We start from the raw sequence: 21155 nt of genomic DNA, 5'->3' as shown, positions 1-21155 counted from the left end.
TACATGATATCTACCAGATCCATACAAGAAAACTAAACACCAGTTGAAAATTCCCATTACCTGATAAGGAAGTAGTTGGCGTCACTGAGGCTACTGGGATAGGCGGCATGGATGCACTGGAGAAAGAATTGTAGGGAACACTACTGGGCGGAGGCGGCCCGGCATTTCCACTGTTAGCAGATATACTACCAACACCAGTGCTGGGATTGGAGGAAGCCCCTACGCCTGATGTGCTGGTAGGGGGGGCGGCAGAGGTGATTGGGGATCCTTTCTCAGCAACACTTGGGGAGTTCTCCCAGGCCTTGCGAGCAGACTCCATCTGCAGAAAACAACACATAAAATAGAATAAAATTCAGCATGCATGTTGGATTACTTTTGACACTAAGTAGACAAAATCACATGGAAAAAGACATCGCATAAATATCAGATTCTGAAACATCTAAGTGCAAATTTCATTGACAAACAGCATGAAGGTGGGCACTCACACTGCAGATTTGTTGTAGACACTCTGCAGTCACTCAGCAAGTATCCACAGAAAACATTCTCCAAGCCTCCAACATCTAGTAGAGGTGTGCTTACACAAGCACAGAGGTGTAACTACCGTGGTCGCAGAGATCACCACCATGACCGGGTCTGCCAAGTGGGGGCCCACCGACGCTAGCAAATGCTTCAGCTGGATGCACATGCAGCTGAAGTGTATTGCGGCGCAGAGACCCATCTCGTGTGTGAGCGGCAATAGGCAATACATGCTACGGGCCAATCAGAGGTCAGCAGCTGATGTCGGCATGCATGTGACGTCATGCCCTCCCGTCACTTGCACGCTGGAGTCAGCTACCAGCTTCAGAAGAGGACACGGCGAGGGAGAGGAGGAAAAGGAGAGTATAATGGTTTATGTTTTTCTATACATTAAGAACAGCGGTAGAATGAGGGACATATACACCACAATGGGGCCCAGGATGAGTGATATATATACCAGAATGGGAGATATATATACCAGGATGGGGCCCAGAATAAGGGACATCTATACCAGGCGGGGCTCAAGATAAGGAACATACATACCAGGATGGGGCCCAGTATAAGAGACATATACCAGGATGGGTGATATATATACAAGAATGGGAGATATATATACCAGGATGGGGCCCAGAATAAGGGACATCTATACCAGGCGGGGCTCAAGATAAGGAACATACATACCAGGATGGGGCCCAGTATAAGAGACATATACCAGGATGGGTGATATATATACAAGAATGGGGGATATATATACCAGGATGGGGCCCAGAATAAGGGACATATACCAGGATGGGTCCCAGGATAAGGGACATTCATACCAGGATAAGGAATATATATACAAGGATGGGGTCAGAATGAGGGACCTGTATACCAGGATGGTGAGGGGGAGTGGTCCAAATCTTGCACTGGGGCCAAATCAGACTATAGTTACCACACTGCACAAGTGGATAGCCTGCGGACTCCTGGCATTGATAATAAAGCCCTTAGACCTGTAGTAATACATGTAACTTTATGTCTATATGCTCCGTACCTTCAGAGTCAGGTCAACAGTGGCAGGGGAGACAGGAGTTAGGCTTGAACTCTGCTGAAGAGTCTCTCTCCGAGATAATGGTAGACTGTGAGGGAGGGGTACCTGTAATGACAGTGTTCGGTTAGAGAGAGTTTTCAGATGTCGAATCAAAAACTGGAGGAGACAGCAGCCAAACTTACATTAGGAACCAAAGTAGCCTCCATTTTGGAGCTGCCAGCAGATGCAGTGTTAGGCAGGACATTAGGCAGGGCGTTGGGCAGGACATTAGGCAGGGCGTTGGGCAGGACATTAGGCAGGGCGTTGGGCAGGGCGCTGGATAGGCTGCCGTAGTCTGTTACAGTTTCCTTACAAATAAAAAAAAATGATTAGTCAGATTTAGTCCCATCTGATAGACACAAATACATGTGTGTGATTCCCACACATGGTGGGCTCCTTAGTACCTTCGTGCTTGTGCCAAATTCAGGTGCCGACACGGACAACCGACTGGTGATTTCAGTAGCCACCTCGGTGATCACTTTACTGTCCTTTGTCGTGACAGGTTCGGCTGTGTGAACGGTATTTGGAATCTGCTTTTCTGAAGTCTCGGGCTCAGACTGCACTTCTTTTACTTTGCGGTTCTTTAAGGAACGCTCCTTTCCAATAGGGCCTGGCTGATATTCTTTGCTCTGAATTACATTGAGATCCTGTATCTAGGAAAAAAAATTACAAAACATATTACTAAACGTTGTATAAAATATGTAACAGTATTGTGGCAACTAGCACCAGGTAACAATATAGTGGGATGGCGGATTGCACATGCACCTGCCGCTCCATTCCAAGCATTGCCCATACGAGTGACAATGGGAGCCGAGAGCAAATAACTGGAAAGTCAAAAGTGCTAATATTAAGTGTTCTTAAAAACAAAATATAGAAACTGAAATTACCTTCTGGGACTTGATTGGGCCAGCCCTAGGCTGCTTTTGTCTTTGCTCCTTTGGCTCAGGTAGCGATTCTGTTTTTTCAGAGAGGGACGAAGCCCCTTCATTGTCACTGTTACTGGACGCAGGGGCACCAAACTGGATAGCTTCTATTGTCAAGTCAACTGTAACATCTTGGCCATTTTTGGAAGTCTGTAAGGAAATCCCCCCCCCCCAATTTAAAAGTGAGCGACATAATCTATACACCCCATCTTCATCGTGTATGGTAGCATTACAGCGTGGGCTGATTGTACCTCAGAACTGGTGGCGGACACAAAACCTGTTAGAGGTTTATTCCAGGCACTGGAAGATGGCGGCTGTGGAGGATTTATAGGTCCCACTGAAAAGCAAGATAGAAAGTATGACTATATCATGTAATTTGTGATACAATTCCTCAATTTTTACAAAAACATTAATACTAAAGTATCAGATCTCTAGTCAAGCTCAGCAGGATGAGAGAAGCGGGGGGTGAGCTGTCTAGCGGACCCTTATCCCCTTTGCCTGGCCCTTCCTAAACTGGAATTTCCTAATTTCCTCTTAAATGAAAAGGAGACACCCTGTGGGTATTAATGCTACTAGTAGTTAGAAAGCAATAAACAGCTGACAGGATAGCTGACATTCACAGGATGCCACATTCATTTGTATAACTTGTTTTCACCGAGGAAACCCGGTTTTCACCCACCCACATGTTAGGCTATACCCCACTGATCAGCAGAACGTGAGTATTTATCCCCCCATTAGTAAGGAGTGGCAGCACGCATGTTTAACAGTGGCTCCATTCATTCTCTATAGAGAGATGGAAAAAGCTGACAGCAGAGCTCTCACGCACCATCAAAAACGGAGCCGTGGTTAAGCATGGAGCTGTAGTCGTATCCCTTCTGATCAATAACATATCACCTAACCTAGCCTTCCACCGGACACCCCATTAAATGAGAAATCTCAGTATTCGGTCAGGCTTTAAGCACAAAGTGGCACTTAAATTTTGACAGAATTAACAGTGTGAACATGGTCTTACAAAGCAGCTGAGAAGTGGATTCAACGGCATCCAGTCCAGCAGTATCTGCACACACTGCTCTAGTGGTTTGCAACAATGTATCAGAAAGAAGTTCAGGCTGTTTAGCAAATTGCCTACATCTGACAACTGCATCCATGTCTCAGCTTAGAGCAAGACTAGCTATTGTAGCCTGTAAATGTAAAGACTGCTGTCATCCACCTACAGTTATTAAGCGCTTATATAAAACGGTCTTGTATACTGTATTAAATACTTGCATTAAAATGCCTTAAAGGGCATCTGTCAGTAGGATAGACCCTCCTAAACCGTTTACATGGGCATGAAGGTCATAGGAAGCTGAATAAAATGATTCCTTAAAGAGGACCCATCACCTCCACACATATTATGGTATATTGCAGTAAGGAGACTATAGATATAAATAAACATGAAATAAATTACCTTTGGAAGAATTACTTGCGTTATGAAATAAGAGAGCGGCCATCTTGGGATTGGCAGCTCAGCGTGCTGTGCTCTGAGACACGCCCCCAGAGGATGGTTGCTAGGCAGCACCTCTGCTCAGCAGCAGTGTAGTGACCCTAGGAGCTCATTTAATTAAATGATCGCAATAGAAAGGGAGATAATCTATATAAAGGGGGCTTCTGTCTATATATACTATGTGTAGAGTCAGAGAGAAGGCGACAGAGTAACCACAGCCTGTATCACCCATATCTGCTAATAACAATCCATATTTACATCTCCTGGCTAAAAATGGAGCAAGTTGAATAATAGAGATGAAGCAGCGCTCCAGTGGAAATGCGTGAAAAAGGCCGAATTCATCCAGATCAGATGGGGGAATAAAGTCTATCACTTATTTTCAGTGAAGTGCTGCTTCCATTCTGCTTTTTCCTAATTTGAAGGTTTTCGGCTGGTTGTAGATAGGTTTCCATATATCTCTCTATATCTATAGAAAAAAAAATGGCAGCTGCACTCCAAAAGGTCTTTGAAAAAATATGGACTTTATTAGCCCGGTGTGGAGACGTTTCGGTTGCGGACAACCTTCATCACCGCATAGCAACCGAAACGTCGCCACACCGGGCTAATAAAGTCCATATTTTTTCAAAGACCTTTTGGAGTGTTGCCTGCCATTTTTTTGCTATAATGTCTATAGTCTGTTTGGGAGAATTGAACCCGATATTTTGAATATATGGTGCTGTTCCAATTTTGACTCTCTCTATAAATTTATATATAGCGCAACTTTATGTAACTGCTAGTGTTGAGCATTCCGATACTGAAATATCAGGTATCGGCCGATATTCGCGGTATTGGAATTCCGATACTTAATTCCGATACTTTTGCAATATCGTATACCGGAATCGGAAGTTCCCATAATGCAATGAGCCATTTTCATTTTATTCAGCCAATGAGGATCCTAAGAAGTGTGGGCACATCCTGTTAGGCATGTAGGCATCTTAACTAATGGCATGGCTGTGATTGGCTGCTGAAATGATGTCATGATGCACTATAAAAGCCGCCGCCGCCATTTTGAGCTCACTCTTCTGTGAATTCAGTTAGGGATAGGACGCTGTTGTTCGGAGGGACAGTTTTAGCTACCTATTTGGTCTATTCTGCTTTACCCAAGCTACTTTATAAATCGCTGTGCCTTGCAGCGCTAGTGCACAGTTCTCTGTGCTGTTCACCGCTTTCTGCAAGGTCTCTGTGTGTGAGTGCAGCTCACCCTGTAGTGTGTGCTTCAACCCCGTCTGGTTGTAGTGCACTCAGTGTGTGTCACTGCCTCATACATTGTCCTTTTTTGCCAATTCATAATTTTTCCTGATTTCTCCTATTAGTGTGGTGGTTCCATCCGTATTCAGCTAAATTGGTTCCAAACACACTATATAGGAGTAGATAGAGGAGCCTTTCTGCAGCATAGTGCCCTGCAGCCCCAGCCAGATTAGTATTAGCCTATTTTTTGCAGCCTCATCTATTGCATTGTAGGTTACCTTCCTACATTGTAATAGCTACAAAAAGTTTGTGATACTATCGGTATTACATCTTTGGGCACATCCAGTGTCTTTTTGTGACAAAAAAAACCTAAATAAAGTTCACCAAACACTCCACTTTACAGTTGTGTAGGCCACATTAGCTCATATTAAAGTCTAGTCCACACTTTATAAAATTAAGTGTTTCTTATACCTGTTAGCAGCTGTTCAGGAATAAGCACACTAAGCCCTTAGTACTTTTCTGCCTATCTTTATCAGTCTACCAAAATGAAGAAGGCAGGGAGTAAGGCATGTGGTCGTGGGCGTGGAGTTTCTGCAGGGAGAGGACGTGAGGATTCTGTGCCTGCAGGGAGAGGACGTGGGGATTCTGTGCCTGCTGCGGGCACCAGTGACTCAGCATCCCCCAGTTTTACCAGGGAACAGTCCTTTCTGCGCAGCTTTGTAGGAGCTAGCCGTACCCCACTGCTGCGGGAGGACCAAATTGAAGCCGTTGTCGGATGGATGGCAGCTAACGCATCGACTTCAATTAGTTCCAGATCCTCTCAGGTCCTGAGCACTGAAGAGCACCCATCTGTCTCTTCACCACCTGCCAAATTGCCCAGGCAGTCAGAGAGCCCTGGACAGGAGCCATCTCTACTTCTGTTCTCTGAATCTCTTGGCTTGGAAAGAGGGGGCCAGCCAAGCAGAATTCGAGAATTTGAAGAAGAGGTAGTATGCAGTGATGCGCAACCGTTTTGTCTCTCTGAATCTGAAGAGGAGGGTGGGCCAGTGCCTATGGTCAGCAGCACACCTCAGTACGCATCTGATGATGAGACTCAGGTGCCACTTTCTGGTGCGTACTGTGCTCTCGAGACTACCCAGGAGAAGCAGTTGTTTGAAGAGGGTGGTGTAGATGATGAGGTCCTTGACCCATCATGGCGTGAGGGACAGGAAGGTGGTGGGAGCAGCTCTGAGGAAGAGATTCCCCGAACAGCCCAAAAAGGAGGGAGAGGGAGGGGGCAGACTTGGTTGCCTGTAGCCTCCACTTCGGCACCCATTAGGAGCATGGCTCTTCCAAAATCCAAAGCGGGCGCTCCCAAGACTTGCAGTGCCTGGTCCTTTTTTGACACAGTTGCAGATGACATTTGCTTTGTCAAATGCAAGCTGTGTAATCAGAAGGTTAAAAGAGGGAAAAGTGTCAGCAACCTCAATACCACAAATATGTGGAAACATGTGCGGACCAAGCACGTGGTGGAGTTACAAAAACACACTGAAGACCTAGGCCAACCTACAGCGCCACCTACCACCTCTTCAGCTTGTGTTGTAGCCTCTTCCTCCAGCTCACACACAGCTGGTTCGGCTTCCTCACAGGATCGCCATGGAAGAATCTCTGGCACTGTTGTACAGAGACACAGTGTAATTCCACCCACAGCACCACTTTCCCAGTCATCCTCACACTCCCAGGCCAGTCTACAGCCATAATTAGCACAGGCATGGGAGAAAAGGCGCCCATACTCGGCAAACCACCCCCGAGCACAGGCTCTGAATGCTGGCATTGCTAAACTACTGGCCCTTGAAATGCTATCATTCAGGCTGGTGGAGACTGACACATTCCATAACTTTATGGCATTGGCAGTCCCACAATACAATGTGCCCAGCCGATTTTATTTCAGCAGGCAAGCCGTCCCTGCCCTGCAACATCATGTGGAGGGAAAAATTAAACATGCGCTACAAAACGCCGTCAGTAGCAAGGTCCACCTGACCACCGATGCGTGGACCAGTAAGCATGGACAGGGACGATACCTTTCCCTCACTGCCCATTGGGTAAATGTTGTGGAGCCGGGTACAGATCTTGAGAGTGGCGCTGTACGTGTTCTGCCAACTCCAAAGATTGCAGGAATCCAGTCTGTACACATTGACTCCTCCTCATACTCCAGTTCCTCTGAATCAGCGCTGCAGGAGCCGTCACGGTCTACCTCCACATCGACCCGTGAACGGTTTGTTATGGTGACCAATATGAGCACAGCCGTGGCCAAACGTCAACAGGCCGTATTAAAATTAATTTCTTTGGGGAATCGAAGCCACACAGCGCAGGAGCGCTGGAATGCCATCAAGCAGCAGAGCGACATGTGGTTTGTGCCAGCGAATCTCCAGCCTGGCATGGTAGTGTGTGACAATGGCCGAAATCTGGTGGCAGCTCTGGGCCTAGGCAACCTCACTCACATCCCATGTCTGGCACATGTGCTCCACTTGGTCGTGCAGAGTTTTTTGAGGGACTATCCGGATCTTGATGCACTGCTTCACAAGGTCCGCATAGAGTGCGCTCACTTGCGGAGTTCCAGCAATGCAAGATCACGCATTGCAGCTCTGCAGGGCCGATTACGTCTTCCGGAACATCGCATCATATGTGACCTACCCACCAGGTGGAATTCAACGTTACATATGTTGGAGAGGTTGTGTGAGCAGCAGGCAGCAGTAATGGAGTACCAGCTGCAGCAGGCGCAAACAAGTCGCACTGCGCGCCGTTCACACTTCACCACCACTGAGTGGGCCTCTATGAAGGACATTTGCCACGTTTTGCGTGCCTTCGATTATTCCACGCGGATGGCGAGTGCAGATGATGCACTAGTCAGCATGACTATCCCCCTTATCTGCCTGCTTGAAAAAACACTGCAAGCACTAAGGGACGAGGTTTTGGAAGAGGTGGAGGATGAGGAGTCACAAATGACATCTGCTTCTCTACAGTCTGCGCAACGTGGTTCCTCACAAAGGCCTAGGCAGGGGACACTTTGTGAGGAGGATGAGGAGGAGTCAATGGATGAGGAAGACATCTGTCCAGAGGAGGGAGGTACACAATGCTCTAGTAGTCAGTATCTAGAGCGAGGGTGGGGTGATGCAGAGCAGGCAGAGATCACGCCTCAAGCAGGGGACAGCGTTTCTTGGCCAGTTGGCAGTCTGCAGCACATGGTTGATTTCATGCTGCAGTGCCTGAGAAACGACCGCCGCATCGCCCACATTCTCAACACGGCTGATTATTGGGTGTCCACCCTCCTAGATCCTCGCTACCGGGACAACTTACAAAGCCTCATAACACCGTTGAACCGGGAGCGTAAAATGCAGGAGTACCAAGATGCACTGGTGCATTCCATCATGTTCTCCATTCCAACCGAGAGCAGTGCTGCTAGTGCTTTACAAAGCAGCTCAGTGCGTCGAGGCAGTGGAGGAAGCTCTGCACAAAGAAGGAGCAGAAGCAGCGCCTCAGCACAAGGCAAGACCAGTATGGCCGAAATGTGGCAAAGTTTTGTGTCCCCGCCGCCACAAATGTCTACACCATCACAGACGGCTCCAGTCAGCAGGAGGCAACGTTTCCGTCAGATGGTGACAAACTACATGTCTTGCCCTCTTAGTGTACTCCCAGACGGCTCTTCTCCCTTCAAGTTTTGGGTCTGTAAGCTAGATACATGGCCAGAGCTAAGTCAGTATGCATTGGAGGTGCTAGCTTGCCCTGCTGCTAGTGTATTATCGGAATGCGTCTTTAGTGCCACAGGTGGTGTACTAACAGACCGTCGCATGCGACTATCCTCCGATAACGTTGACCGGCTTACTTTTCTCAAAATGAACAAGGCCTGGATCTCTCATGAATTTGCCAGTCCTCTTCCAGAATAAATAATTGTTGGCAAAAGTATCCAGGTCTCCTGTTCTGTTCATGTTTCTACCACCTGAACTGTAATCCCTGAGCTCCAACACCGCCAGTTGGCGCTCGGAAGTGCCGTCTGCACAGTCAACACTTGCTGCCGTGTCATTGGGGTTCAGTAACGTCAGCTGTTCCCCTGCTGTGCGGACGGCAATTTCTCCTGCTTTGTCCACATCCACTGTACTACTGATTTAAAACCTCCTCCAAATACACCTCTGGCTCCTTTGTTTTTAGTATTTACCCTGGGCTCCAATACCGCTAGTTGCTGCTCAGAAGTGCCGTCTGCACAGTCAACGCTTGCTCCAGTGTTATTGGGGTTCAGTAACGACAGCTGTTCCCCTGCTGTGTGTCTGGCAAATTCTCCTGTTTTGTCCACATCCACTGTACTACTGATTTAAAACTTGCTCCAATTACACCTCTGGCTCCACTCTGTTTTTAGTATGCACCCTGGGTTCCAGTACCGTCAGCTGGTTCTCGGCAGTGCCTTTGGATTAGGTGCCTCCTTCTCGGTATCCAAGTTCCACCAACGTCTGCTGGTTCTTGGTAGTGCTTTCTGGCACAGGTACCTCCTGCTTAGTAACCGAGTTCCAGTACCGTCAGCTGGTCCTCGGTAGTTCCATTGGCTCTTGTACCTTCTACTACCCATCCGGGTTCCAGTACCGTCAGCTGGTTCTCGGCAGTGTCTTTGGCACGGGTACTCCCTCCTGCCCAGCCTGGTTCCAGCACGCCAGCTGTTTCCGGGTAGTGTCAACGTCACTTTGCCTCCAATGCGTTGTCCTGTCGTGTTGCGGTCGGGTTAGCCGACTCTATGGTGCCTGCAGTTTAGGTGACTCCTATGTGGGCTGCGGGATCAGGCAATGAAGGCTGGTTCCATAGTGCCAATAGGACAAGCACCCCCTGTAGGACTGTGGGTTTTGGTAACTGCGGCCGGCTTGCGGCCTTGAACTTTTTTTTACATGGGTACCTTCTGCTACCCATCCGGGTTCCAGTACAGTCAGCTGGTTCTCGGCAGTGCCTTTGGATTAGGTGCCTCCTTCTCGGTATCCAAGTTCCACCAACGTCTGCTGGTCCTTGGTAGTGCTTTCTGGCACAGGTACCTCCTGCTTAGTAACCGAGTTCCAGTACCGTCAGCTGGTCTTCGGCAGTTCCATTGGCTCTTGTACCTTTTGCTACCCATCCGGGTTCCAGTACCGTCAGCTGGTTCTCGGTAGTTCCTCAGCTTTCTTGTACCTTCTGCTACATTTCCAAGTTCAAGCTTTTTGAAATGGTTATTGGTAATCACTCTGGATCTCCCTGACGAGGACCCTGAAGACCAACCCTAAGAAGACGAGGACCCTGAAGACCACCCCGAAGAAGACGAGGACCCTGAAGACCACCCCGAAGAAGACGAGGACCCTGAAGACCACCCCGAAGAAGACGAGGACCCTGAAGACCACCCCGAAGAAGACGAGGACCCTGAAGACCACCCCGAAGAAGACGAGGACCCCGAAGACGAGGACCCAGAAGACCAACCCGAAGAAGACGAGGACCCCCGAAGACGAGGACCCCCGAAGACGAGGACCCCCGAAGACGAGGACCCCCGAAGACGAGGACCCCCGAAGACGAGGACCCCCGAAGACGAGGACCCCCGAAGACGAGGACCCCCGAAGACGAGGACCCCCGAAGACGAGGACCCCCGAAGACGAGGACCCCCGAAGACGAGGACCCCCGAAGACGAGGACCCCCGAAGACGAGGACCCCCGAAGACGAGGACCCCCGAAGACGAGGACCCCCGAAGACGAGGACCCCCGAAGACGAGGACCCCCGAAGACGAGGACCCCCGAAGACGACGACCCCCGAAGACGACGACCCCCGAAGACGACGACCCCCGAAGACGACGACCCCCGAAGACGACGACCCCCGAAGACGACGACCCCCGAAGACGACGACCCCCGAAGACGACGACCCCCGAAGACGACGACCCCCGAAGACGACGACCCCCGAAGACGACGACCCCCGAAGACGACGACCCCCGAAGACGACGACCCCCGAAGACGACGACCCCCGAAGACGACGACCCCCGAAGACGACGACCCCCGAAGACGACGACCCCCGAAGACGACGACCCCCGAAGACGACGACCCCCGAAGACCACCCCGAAGAAGACCAAGAAGATGACCCTGAAGAAGTTGACCAAGAGGACAAAGAAGAGATGACAAGCACCAAGATACAGAAGAACAAGAGACAGAAAACCAAGAAGTAGAAATAGAAGAAGCTGCAGAACAAAAAGCGGAAGAACATTAAGCATAAGACTAAAAATCAGAGCAAAAGATAATATCTAAATTATAAGCAGAAGACGACTAAGCAGTGTATGGGGGTTAGTCCGTTCCTCCTCGTGGTGCCCCTGGAAAAGACCTGCTGCTGCAGGCCAAACTGAACGCGGACAAATCCTGTTGTAAATCTTTTGTGACGGGCAGAACGAAAGGTGTAATGTCCAACCTTTTATAGATAACAACTACAGGAATGCCTGCCACAAATAAAAATATGATGAAGAAGAAGAATATGAAGAAGATGAAGAAGTAGAATATGAAGAATGTAAAAAAAAAAGAATAATACGAAGAAGGTGAAGAAGAAGAAGAAGCTGAAGAAGAAGAGGATGAAAAAGATGCTGAGGATGATGAAGGAGAAAGTGTGGGAGAAGTAAAAACGAAGGTGAAGAGCATGGAAGTAGTGAAACATAAATATCTGACAAAATATAAAAATACTTAACATAGTTAATATTTCCGTAACTCAGAACGTCTTAAAAAAAATATTAATTCCTGCTATTCCATTTGATTGGGCTAAACCTCTGCCTTTATTGTCTCCCCCACCTCCCCCAATACATTCTACATTATTCTTAGTTGTTTTCCTTCATGTAGAATTAACCTACAAGGAAAGAAAGGGTTTATTTTCATTCCGATATTTCTGTCCCATTGACTTGCATTGGTTTCTGGTATCGGAATCGGCGATATCCGATACTTTTTCGGTATCGGTCCGATCCAATATTTCCCGATATCGGAAGGTATCGCTCAACACTAGTAACTGCACATTATGGTTGAGCCCCTCTGTCTATATAACACATGTATCCTTATATATGTAGCACTCTCTCTCAAGAGAGTGCTACATATACAGTAGACAGAGACCCAACCATATTGTGCAGATACATTATAGACGACCGCTATCTCTAGCTCTCTCTCATGCATGCACTTTTCACATATATGTAGACCCAGCACACAAGTATACACACAATTACACATACACTGACTATATGAAGTAAATAACACCCCTCCATTTCTGGCACATATCTTCCTCAGATTTTAGTTTCAGTTGCTGGTAACATCTTTCTCCTGTCAGCCTGCTTGTGGTGGCAGTGGGGGAGGGGCACAATCACTACTCCAGCAGGCTTCAATGCTTGATAGTGTGAGCATGGGAAACAGGAGAGCAGCCTCCAGCTCACTGCCTGGTGAGTTATGGAGCACAGCACATACCCAGAGCTGCACTGGACTGATCACATCCAACTCACTCACTGTGCCTGCGCTCTGACCTGCAGACTGCATTCACTTTCCTTGATGCACTGCATCATGGGAGAGTGACATCAGCACAGCAGAGAAGGGAGAAGTCGCCTGGCTGCACTTCAGCTGAAGTCGGCCCAGTTGAATCAGAGGCTCCTGCCAAGAAAGGGAGTTTTTCTCCCACTTGGTATATGCCTTGTTTATAATGTTTGGGTCAAATTCAAAATGTTATTACATCTGCATTTAATTTAAATAAAAAAATAGTGATAGGTGCGCTTTAAGCTCAAAGATATGAGGATTTAGTCCAGAGAAATCAACCTTTTTCTTAATGTGTAAATGAGCTCTTAAGATCTATGGGCCGGACATAGACCTCCCTAAGAATTTGACTTCAGAGCCCATTTAAAATGAAGGGCGGGTTACCAGAGTGAGACACACAGAGCAGACTGTCAGTCATTACATGTCTCAAACTGGTAACGTGTATAGTCTCTGGAGGTAGATTCTCAGGGAGATCTATGTCCGGCTCATAGGTCTTAACAGCTCATTTACATATTGAGCAAAAGATTGATTTCTCTGGAATAAAATATTGGATCACAGATATAAAGGTAGCATTTTATTCAGCTTCCTATGACCTACATATCCATATAAACAGCTTAAAAGGTAGATCCTACTGAGAAGATTCCCTTTCATTATTCGGAATACAGTAAACATTACTTACATTTCTTGGACAGGTCGTTCAGAACATTGGGGGCTGTTATCTTGTTTTCCCATAGCTCTGTTCCCAGAGCACTAGGTGGCTGTGATGGTGGTTGCGGTTTTACAGGTGCAGAAAACTCGGACCCATTTGTGGCCGGCTGTGTCTGAGCAGAAGCAGGAGGTGGATTAGAAGCCATTGCGGGGGGTACGGTTGGGGTTATACTTTGTGGAGCAGTAAGCCCAGAGGATTGGGCCTGTAGCGCTGCTGCTTGCTGCTGCTGTTTCTTCACAAAACGGGGTGGAAGCTTCGAATTTTGGCCTCGTCCCTTCTCACCAGAACCTTTTTTATTCCAAACCTAGAAGTATTTCAAGAGAACAAGTCTAATCATTTCACTGAACCACAACTACAAAAATGTTATGCACTTTGTGTAGTAATACATTTACAGCCTTTCGGTGCCCCATGTCTCTGATAAGTATTGGATATTTGATTGTCTGTGCATAAGGAATATGTTATAAAGAATAAATGCTTCCTAAAATAAATGACTAATATATGCCATAATGCTCAATGACAGACATCTTCAGTCTCTAATGTAGAGGAGCATATCACTTCTGATTCTTCATATACAATTATTGTTATCACTTCCGCACAGTGGTCAGAAGAGCAAGGACTCACATGTATCCTTCCTATTATGTATCCTACAATCACAGCTGACAACAGTAGACCAGTGGACTGTGCTGCTGTTCTGCAACAAAGGGCAATTTTCAGCACAGTGGATAGCACTCCATGTTTAAGGCATTAAATCACCACTCCAGCATTATTATTATTATTTTTTTTTAATTGCAGTTCCCTTAACCGGTCTTATACTTACCAACCGCAGTTGTCTTCTGTTATCGGCGCCGCTCCGGTCGGTCTCCAGCAGTTTGTTGCCTGCCAGATTGCTCCAGTGATTGCTGGGCAATAGAGAAGTCACTGCACAATGCAAGTATATGAGGGCCAGAACGAGGATCTCATAGACTTACACAGAGCTTGTGACTGTTGCCTATGACTTCCGTCAGTCAGAAGAAGGCGGCGCAGGATCGGAGAGAGGCTGGGAACAGGTGAAGACGGCGACTGGTAAGTATAATTCTAGGGACCGGGAACTTTGATTAGTGGCGTCACTTCAGCGCTAAACAAAAACATGCTGGAGTGGTGCTTTTTTTTAAAAAAAAAAAAATCAAGGAAATGTGCTAATAAATGATGACTGCTCATCTCACAAGAAAAAAAAATTATGGTGCTATTTAAAACTGGAAAGATGATCCCCATTTCAAAGGTGCAACAGGATTAACACCATCAGGGCGTCCCCTCCATAATAGTTGGTGCTACAGAAAGAGTAAAGAGCATCTGTGCTATACCGCTTTCTTGGCTAGCTCTTCATTTCCATGGATGTTATGAAAACATATCCCAATGCCATGATTGAGTAATTCCCATCTCAGCCATAAAAGGCTGAGACGGAATAACCCTATAAAGCAAGTTGTATGAATGAGTCTCCCTGAAACCTCACTGCCTATCGGTCAGCACTATATTGTGCAGCAAGACCTCACACTTGTAAGCAGAGCAGCAGATACTACGTGAGAAAAACTGCAGCGTGTCCACAAGTGTTCAGCCGTCACAAGATTATACAGGTACCGTTTGCTCTTCTTTCTTTCTGCGCTCTTCATCCTGCAGACGTTTCTGTTGCTTTTTGGAGACCACTTCGGTGAAGCCATCATTGAGGTTGGACTGAGAGTCTTCTAGAGTTGTTACTTCAGGATGATCATCTATTATTACAACACCTACAACACATTAAAGTGGAGCACAGGTAAAAGAAGCACTATGTGCAATGGCTTAAAGAAGTTGTCCACTACCTGGACATCCCCTTAAGTCCCTCAAGTAAAGTAAAAATAACATCCTCAACCCTTGTATTGGCGTAGCTCCAGTGATGTTGGCTCCAGTGACATTGTTATGCCATGTCAGCCCTGCAGCCGCTATTAGGGTGCTGCATTCTCACTTCCACTTTGTCTATTGTTCATTTGAAGTGAGAATGAAGAAGACCGAGCGGCCACGCATTGGGCTTTAGCACTCATGTGGCATGTCACGCAAGCCTTGGTGCGAATATCACTGAAACAGTACCAGTGTGGGAGGTATCTGTTATTTTTATTATAAAAGAGGAGTCAACTTCCATTAAAAAAGGAGTTGTTGAGTTAGTGGACAACCCCTTAAACGCAAACTTTGTATAAGGGTTATTTCAGGTACCGGTTACAGTAATTAACCTGCAGATGTCATATGAAGTAATTTCCATATAATTCTATAGGTTCTGACGTAGAAGACAAGAAACAGTCAAAAACAGGAAATTAAATTATAAAAAAAAAACCTCACTTATTTAGTACCCTAAATACAAAGAAATGTTCTAAATTTGTACCTGCCATTCTTTGCAAAAAAAAAAATAATAAATCTTTTATTATGCATGTTAAGAAAGCTAAAACAGGAAACATACTTGCATAGTTGTTCAGATCAAACTGTGACAAGGCATCTACTTTTTCTTTAGATTTCTTGACAACTAGCTTGGTCTCGTCTTTCTTCTTGCCAGGAGCATCCTTGGAAGATTTTGATTGGGATGAGGTGCTCCCATCTTCAGGATGAGGGTGATAGTTGTGATAGTGATGATGAGCATTGCCGCTGCCACTTGATGGATCTACTGGCCCGAATCCTGAAGTCTGTTCATCGCCTGTCCTGGTGGTTCAATAAGAAAAAAGTTCTTAAGTGACTGAACTTAAGACTAATTACAAAGAGAAGTCATCAAAAAAACTTTTTGCATCACGTGATGCATCCATCAACATGACAACATGATGTAACAGGTTTCTCACCCTCGTTTTCCCCTCTGCAATGATGTTCCGCTTCGCCTTTCACCCCTGGGACCAGAGTAATGCCTGCCAGGTTTTGGAGCACCTGTATTGCCACGTCGATTTTGACGATCCATGCCTGGCCTTTGACTGGAGAAACTTCTTTTTGCGCTTTCCCTTTTGGGTGGCGATTGTGCCAAGCCGTCAGTTGTTTTGCTAGGGGCTGGTGATTGGACGTTGGCTGAAGTTGCTGCTTTCCGCTCGTCCCTTTCCCTTCGTTCGTTAAAGTCGCTACTTTCGGAAGCCGTTTCCCATTCCTCATTGGCCTGGTCTGAAGAGTTATGATTAGACAAATCTGGAGTCTTGTTACCAGAAAAATCTGATGGGAATTCATGGACACTATTTGAGGCTGGTACTCCTTGATTAGAAGATCCACTGACTTCTACTGGTTTGCCAGCATCTTCTCTCTCTCGCTCTTTTAATCGTCTAAATCGTGGAGGCTTATCCTGTCTGGGTGGTCGTGTAGGTCTTTGCCTCCTTGGCCTATCTCTTGAGGGGTCAAACTTGCGTTCAAACTTAACAGGTGGTCTCTTATCACCAGCTGGTAATATATGGTGATCTTGATGTCTGTGTTCACCATCATCCATACGTGGAGGTGGTGGTGGTCTTAAATCCTGCTGCCGTGGAATCCAGTGATTGTCTCTATAATTAGATCTTCTAGGTGGGGGAGGACGCGTTGGACGCATGCCAGGTTCCCTGCCACCACGGCGAAAACTTCCAGCTCCTCTCCCTCTACGAGAAGGCTCCCCTTTTGGCAAAAAGCCAGGTCTTATTCGAGTGTCATCTTCTCTGGAGTAGTGCCTTTCGGGTGGTCTGATTTCTGCCCTTGAAGTTCCAGCTTCGGCCTTCAAAGCAGAAACAGACTTGGGTGCTCTTTTGATATCGGGGCGATCATCTCTACGAGATTTGTTCCTGCTGGAAGTGTCCTTATCCGAAAGAGGAGTGTCACTTGCACTTTCACGAGCTTCACTATCAGAGTCTGTTTCAGAGCCATGCTGTCTTCTTCTTTTGGGCATCACCTCAAAATCTGAGCTTTCACTACGCGTTTCGCTTTCATCCCTGCGCCTTAAAGCTCCAGGAGGAGCTGGATCAGAACGCACCTTAGAATCTCTGTAATGTGGATACTCCCTATTATGTCCTCTGCCTCCGCGTCCTCTACCTCCATACGAACCTCTATAGCTTCTACCTCTGGAATAATACTCTCCCCGGCCTCGACCTCTGTAGCCCTGATCAGGAAACCAGTCTCGGTCTCTAGCCTCTTTTCTGTAAGCCCTTGGAGGAAGCATTTGATCTCTTCGATGTGGCACCATTGCATAAGGAGGCTGAGATGCTAATGGAGGTTTAGTATCCGATTTGGGCTTTTCAGAAGGCAGATCTTTATTTTCCTTGCTCACCACACGCCCTACTTTATCCTCCTTATTTGGCTGAGTGGTTGGAGTTGGTTGGGTGACAGGTTTGGGTATCGAATCTGAAGCATTATCCAATGACTTTTCTGAATGCGATGTGCTAGTATTTGACACTTTAGGGGGAGTAGCAGTATCAAGTGAAGGCTTATCTTGCTCAGCTTTACTTATTGCTGACACTGAACTTGGCACTGGCTGCTGTGGCGGCGTTCTCTTTTCAACTTTCTCTTGTTTCACAGGTTTTTCATGCCCAAACTTTTCGTCCTCCTTTTCTTTTCGCATTTCACGCTCCTCTTTCATGTCACGAAGAATAGGTTTTTTAATGGGGCCAGATCGTCTTACTGGTCTATCCATACCTTCTTCTCGGCTTCGAGATCCTGGTTTTGGGCCCCACCTTGTTTCAGACTTGGGTTTGAAAGGCTTTTCTGTCTTTACTATATCTAGTGGCTTAGAAAAGTTTTCTTTCCTTGGTTTTTCATCTATGGTTTCTTTTGTAGGCTCCAGGGGCCTAACAGATACTTTTGCATTCACCTGTATGGGATCTACCCTCCTCTCTTCTTGCTTCTGAGTGTGCGCTGACTCACTGGATAAAGTCCTAGTTAACACAGGCTGAATTTCAATGTGAGACGGTTCTTCAGTCGGTGCTGGCTTCTCTGATGGTTCATATGTGGACATTCCTGGGTCTTTTTCTTCTGCTTGAGGTAGTTGAACAGGCTCTGCATGTCTAGTAGGTGATCTGTGAACATCTGGCTCTCGCGTTCTTGAGAAGAAATCAGTTTTGTGCTGGGACTCAAATGGACTGTGGTCCAACGAGTAGTTTTCAGTGATAACATCTTGGTCCAGTGGGGTTTCAGGCCTAAATAAAAAAATAAACATGTTTAAGATTAATATTTGCAAATGCCAAAATCTGAATATACCAAATTCAAAAATCAAATATGCATAAAGCTTCAGAACTGTACAACTGCATGAAAGTAACTGCATTTTTTAACTTATTAGTTATATTTAGCAGGCACTTGAACTGCCTGCAGATCGGTGGTGGTCTGGGGCCCTGAGACCCCCACTGACTGAACAGACCCCTGAAAAGTGAGAAGCTTAGCAGACAGGAATGCACACACAGGTTGGACTCAATAGAAAGCATAGACTTTTTAGCAGGCACTCGAACAGGCACAAGAGTTGCCTGCAGATTTGAGGGGTCCAGGTCCTGAGCAAGCACACAGATCGGGTTCAATAGAAAAACATAGGCTTTGTAACCTGTGCTTTCTATTGAATCCATACCCCGCTCTGTGTGCGCGTTTCTATCTGCTGAGCATGTAGAGGGTCTACTGGGGATGGGGCGCAGGACCCAGATCTTCATCGATCTGTAGGCAATTGAAGTGCCTGACCAGTATGCAGAAAGGAGGTAGAAAGTTTATTCACTGTAAGTTTTAACTTTATTGCCTCTATTTGGTAGAAAACTGTGCAAACCCCAAATACAGTGCACTGTGAAAGTATTTGGCCCCCTTGAACTTTTCTACCTTTTCCCACATTTCTGGCTTCAAACAAAGATATAAAATTCTAATTTTTGGGGGAAGAATCAACAAGTGGGACACCATTGTGAAGTGGAACAACATTTATTGGATATTTTAAACTTATTAAAAAAAATAAAAAATGAAAAGTGGGGCATGAAATATTATTCGGCCCCCATGAGTTAATACTTTGTAGCGCCACCTTTTGCTGCGATTACAGCTGCAAGTCGCTTGGGGTATGTCTCTATCAGTTTTGCACATTGAGAGGCTGAAATTCTTGCCCATTCTTCCTTGCAAAACAGCTCGAGCTCATTGAGGTTGGATGGAGGGCGTTTGTGAACAGCAGTTTTCAGCTCTTTCCACAAATTCTTGATTGGATTCAGGTCTGGACTTTGACTTGGCCATTCTAACACCTGGATACATTTATTTTTGAACCATTCCATTGTAGCTTTTGCTTTATGTTTGGGATCATTGTCTTGTTGGAAGATAAATCTCCGTCCCAATCTCAGGTCTTTTGCAGACTCCAACAGGTTTTCTTCCAGAATGGTCCTATATTTGGCTCCGTCCATCTTCCCATCAATTTTAACCATCTTCCCTGTCCCTGCTTTAGAAAAGCAGGCCCAAACCATGATGCTGCCACCACCATGTTTGACAGTGTGGATGGTGTTTGGAGAGTGATGAGATGTTGCTTTTACACCAAACATATCATTTTGCATTGTGGCCAAAATGTTCGATTTTGGTTTCATCTGACCAGAGCACCTTATTCCACATGTTTGGTGTGTCTGCCAGGTGGCTTGTGGCAAACTTCAAACAAGACTTTTTATGGATATCTTTGAGAAATTGCTTTTTTCTTGCCACTCTTCCATAAAGGCCAGATTTGTGCAGTGTACGACTGATTGTTGTCCTATGGACAGACTCTCCCACCTCAGCTGTAGATCTCTGCAGTTCATCCAGAGTGATCATGGGCCTTTTGGCTGCATCTCTGATCGGTCTTCTCCTTGTTCGAGATGAAAGTTTAGAGGGACGGCCGGGTCTTGGTAGATTTGCAGTGGTCTGATACTCCTTCCATTTCAATATGATCGCTTGCACAGTGCTCCTTGAGATGTTTTAAACTTGGGAAATCTTTTTGTATCCAAATCCGGCTTTAAACTTCACCACAACAGTATCTCGGACCTGCCTGGTGTGTTCCTTGGTCTTCATGATGCTCTCTGCACTTGTAACAGAACCCTGAGACTATCACAGAGCAGGTGCATTTATATGGAGACTTGATTACACACAGTTAGATTTTATTTATCATTACCAGTCATTTAGGACAACATTGGATCATTCAGAGATCGTCACTAATCTTCTGGAGTGAGTTTGCTGCACTGAAAGTAAGGGGGCCGAATAATATTGCACGCCCCACTTTTCAGCTTTTATTTTTTTTAAAAAGTTTAAAATATCCAATAAATTTTGTTCCACATCACGATTGTGCCCCACTTGTTGTTGAATCTTCCAAAAAAAAAATTAGAATTTTATATCTTTATGCTTGAAGCCAGAAATGTGGCAAAAGGTAGAAAAGTTCAAGGGGGCCAAATACTTTCACAATGCACTGTATGTACTAGTGCCCAATATATGGCTCCCACTACTTGCACAATGTAGAAAAAAATCATGCAAGGCTAAAGTGCTAAACACCATCTACTACTACTTACATGATTTCTTCATAAATTTAACCTATGAATAACTTACTTTGCAAGCTAATACATTCTGCTTAAAATATAAGTCAGTTAAGAACAGGATTTTAAAGGTCCAAATCGATGTCTGCAGTCACTGTGTAAAGTCACTTAAAAAAATAAATACATCTAAAACTGATCTTCTACAAACATGAGATATTCCCATTGCCCACTCTGTGTGAGTCAGGACTTTATCCAATGAGTCTACAAATTAGTTCCCATCCAAG

General features: G+C 46.1%; 1 protein-coding gene across 5 annotated transcripts in view; it reads right to left on the bottom strand.

Moving 5' to 3' along the window:
- Positions 1-21155, bottom strand: part of PRRC2C (proline rich coiled-coil 2C) — a 70622-nt gene that overhangs the window by 10061 nt on the left and 39406 nt on the right. For all 5 annotated transcript variants that reach the window (XM_073643126.1, XM_073643123.1, XM_073643125.1 and 2 more), the window contains exons 16-25: positions 16273-18567; positions 15903-16138; positions 15056-15201; positions 13412-13745; positions 2757-2842; positions 2470-2655; positions 1987-2235; positions 1726-1890; positions 1547-1648; positions 61-319 (exon numbers count right to left, since the gene is read on the bottom strand). In XM_073643126.1, coding sequence (XP_073499227.1) covers positions 61-319; positions 1547-1648; positions 1726-1890; positions 1987-2235; positions 2470-2655; positions 2757-2842; positions 13412-13745; positions 15056-15201; positions 15903-16138; positions 16273-18567 — 4058 coding nt within the window. The remainder of the gene's footprint in view (positions 1-60; positions 320-1546; positions 1649-1725; positions 1891-1986; positions 2236-2469; positions 2656-2756; positions 2843-13411; positions 13746-15055; positions 15202-15902; positions 16139-16272; positions 18568-21155) is intronic.

The sequence above is a fragment of the Phyllobates terribilis genome, unplaced genomic scaffold, assembly GCF_046119375.1.
Source record: "Phyllobates terribilis strain yellow unplaced genomic scaffold, ASM4611937v1 Scaffold_8__6_contigs__length_399053987, whole genome shotgun sequence".
NCBI classification, from domain to species: Eukaryota; Metazoa; Chordata; class Amphibia; order Anura; family Dendrobatidae; genus Phyllobates; species Phyllobates terribilis.
The sequence above is the reverse complement of the archived record's forward strand: the minus strand, read 5'-3'. Positions and strand labels throughout refer to the sequence as shown.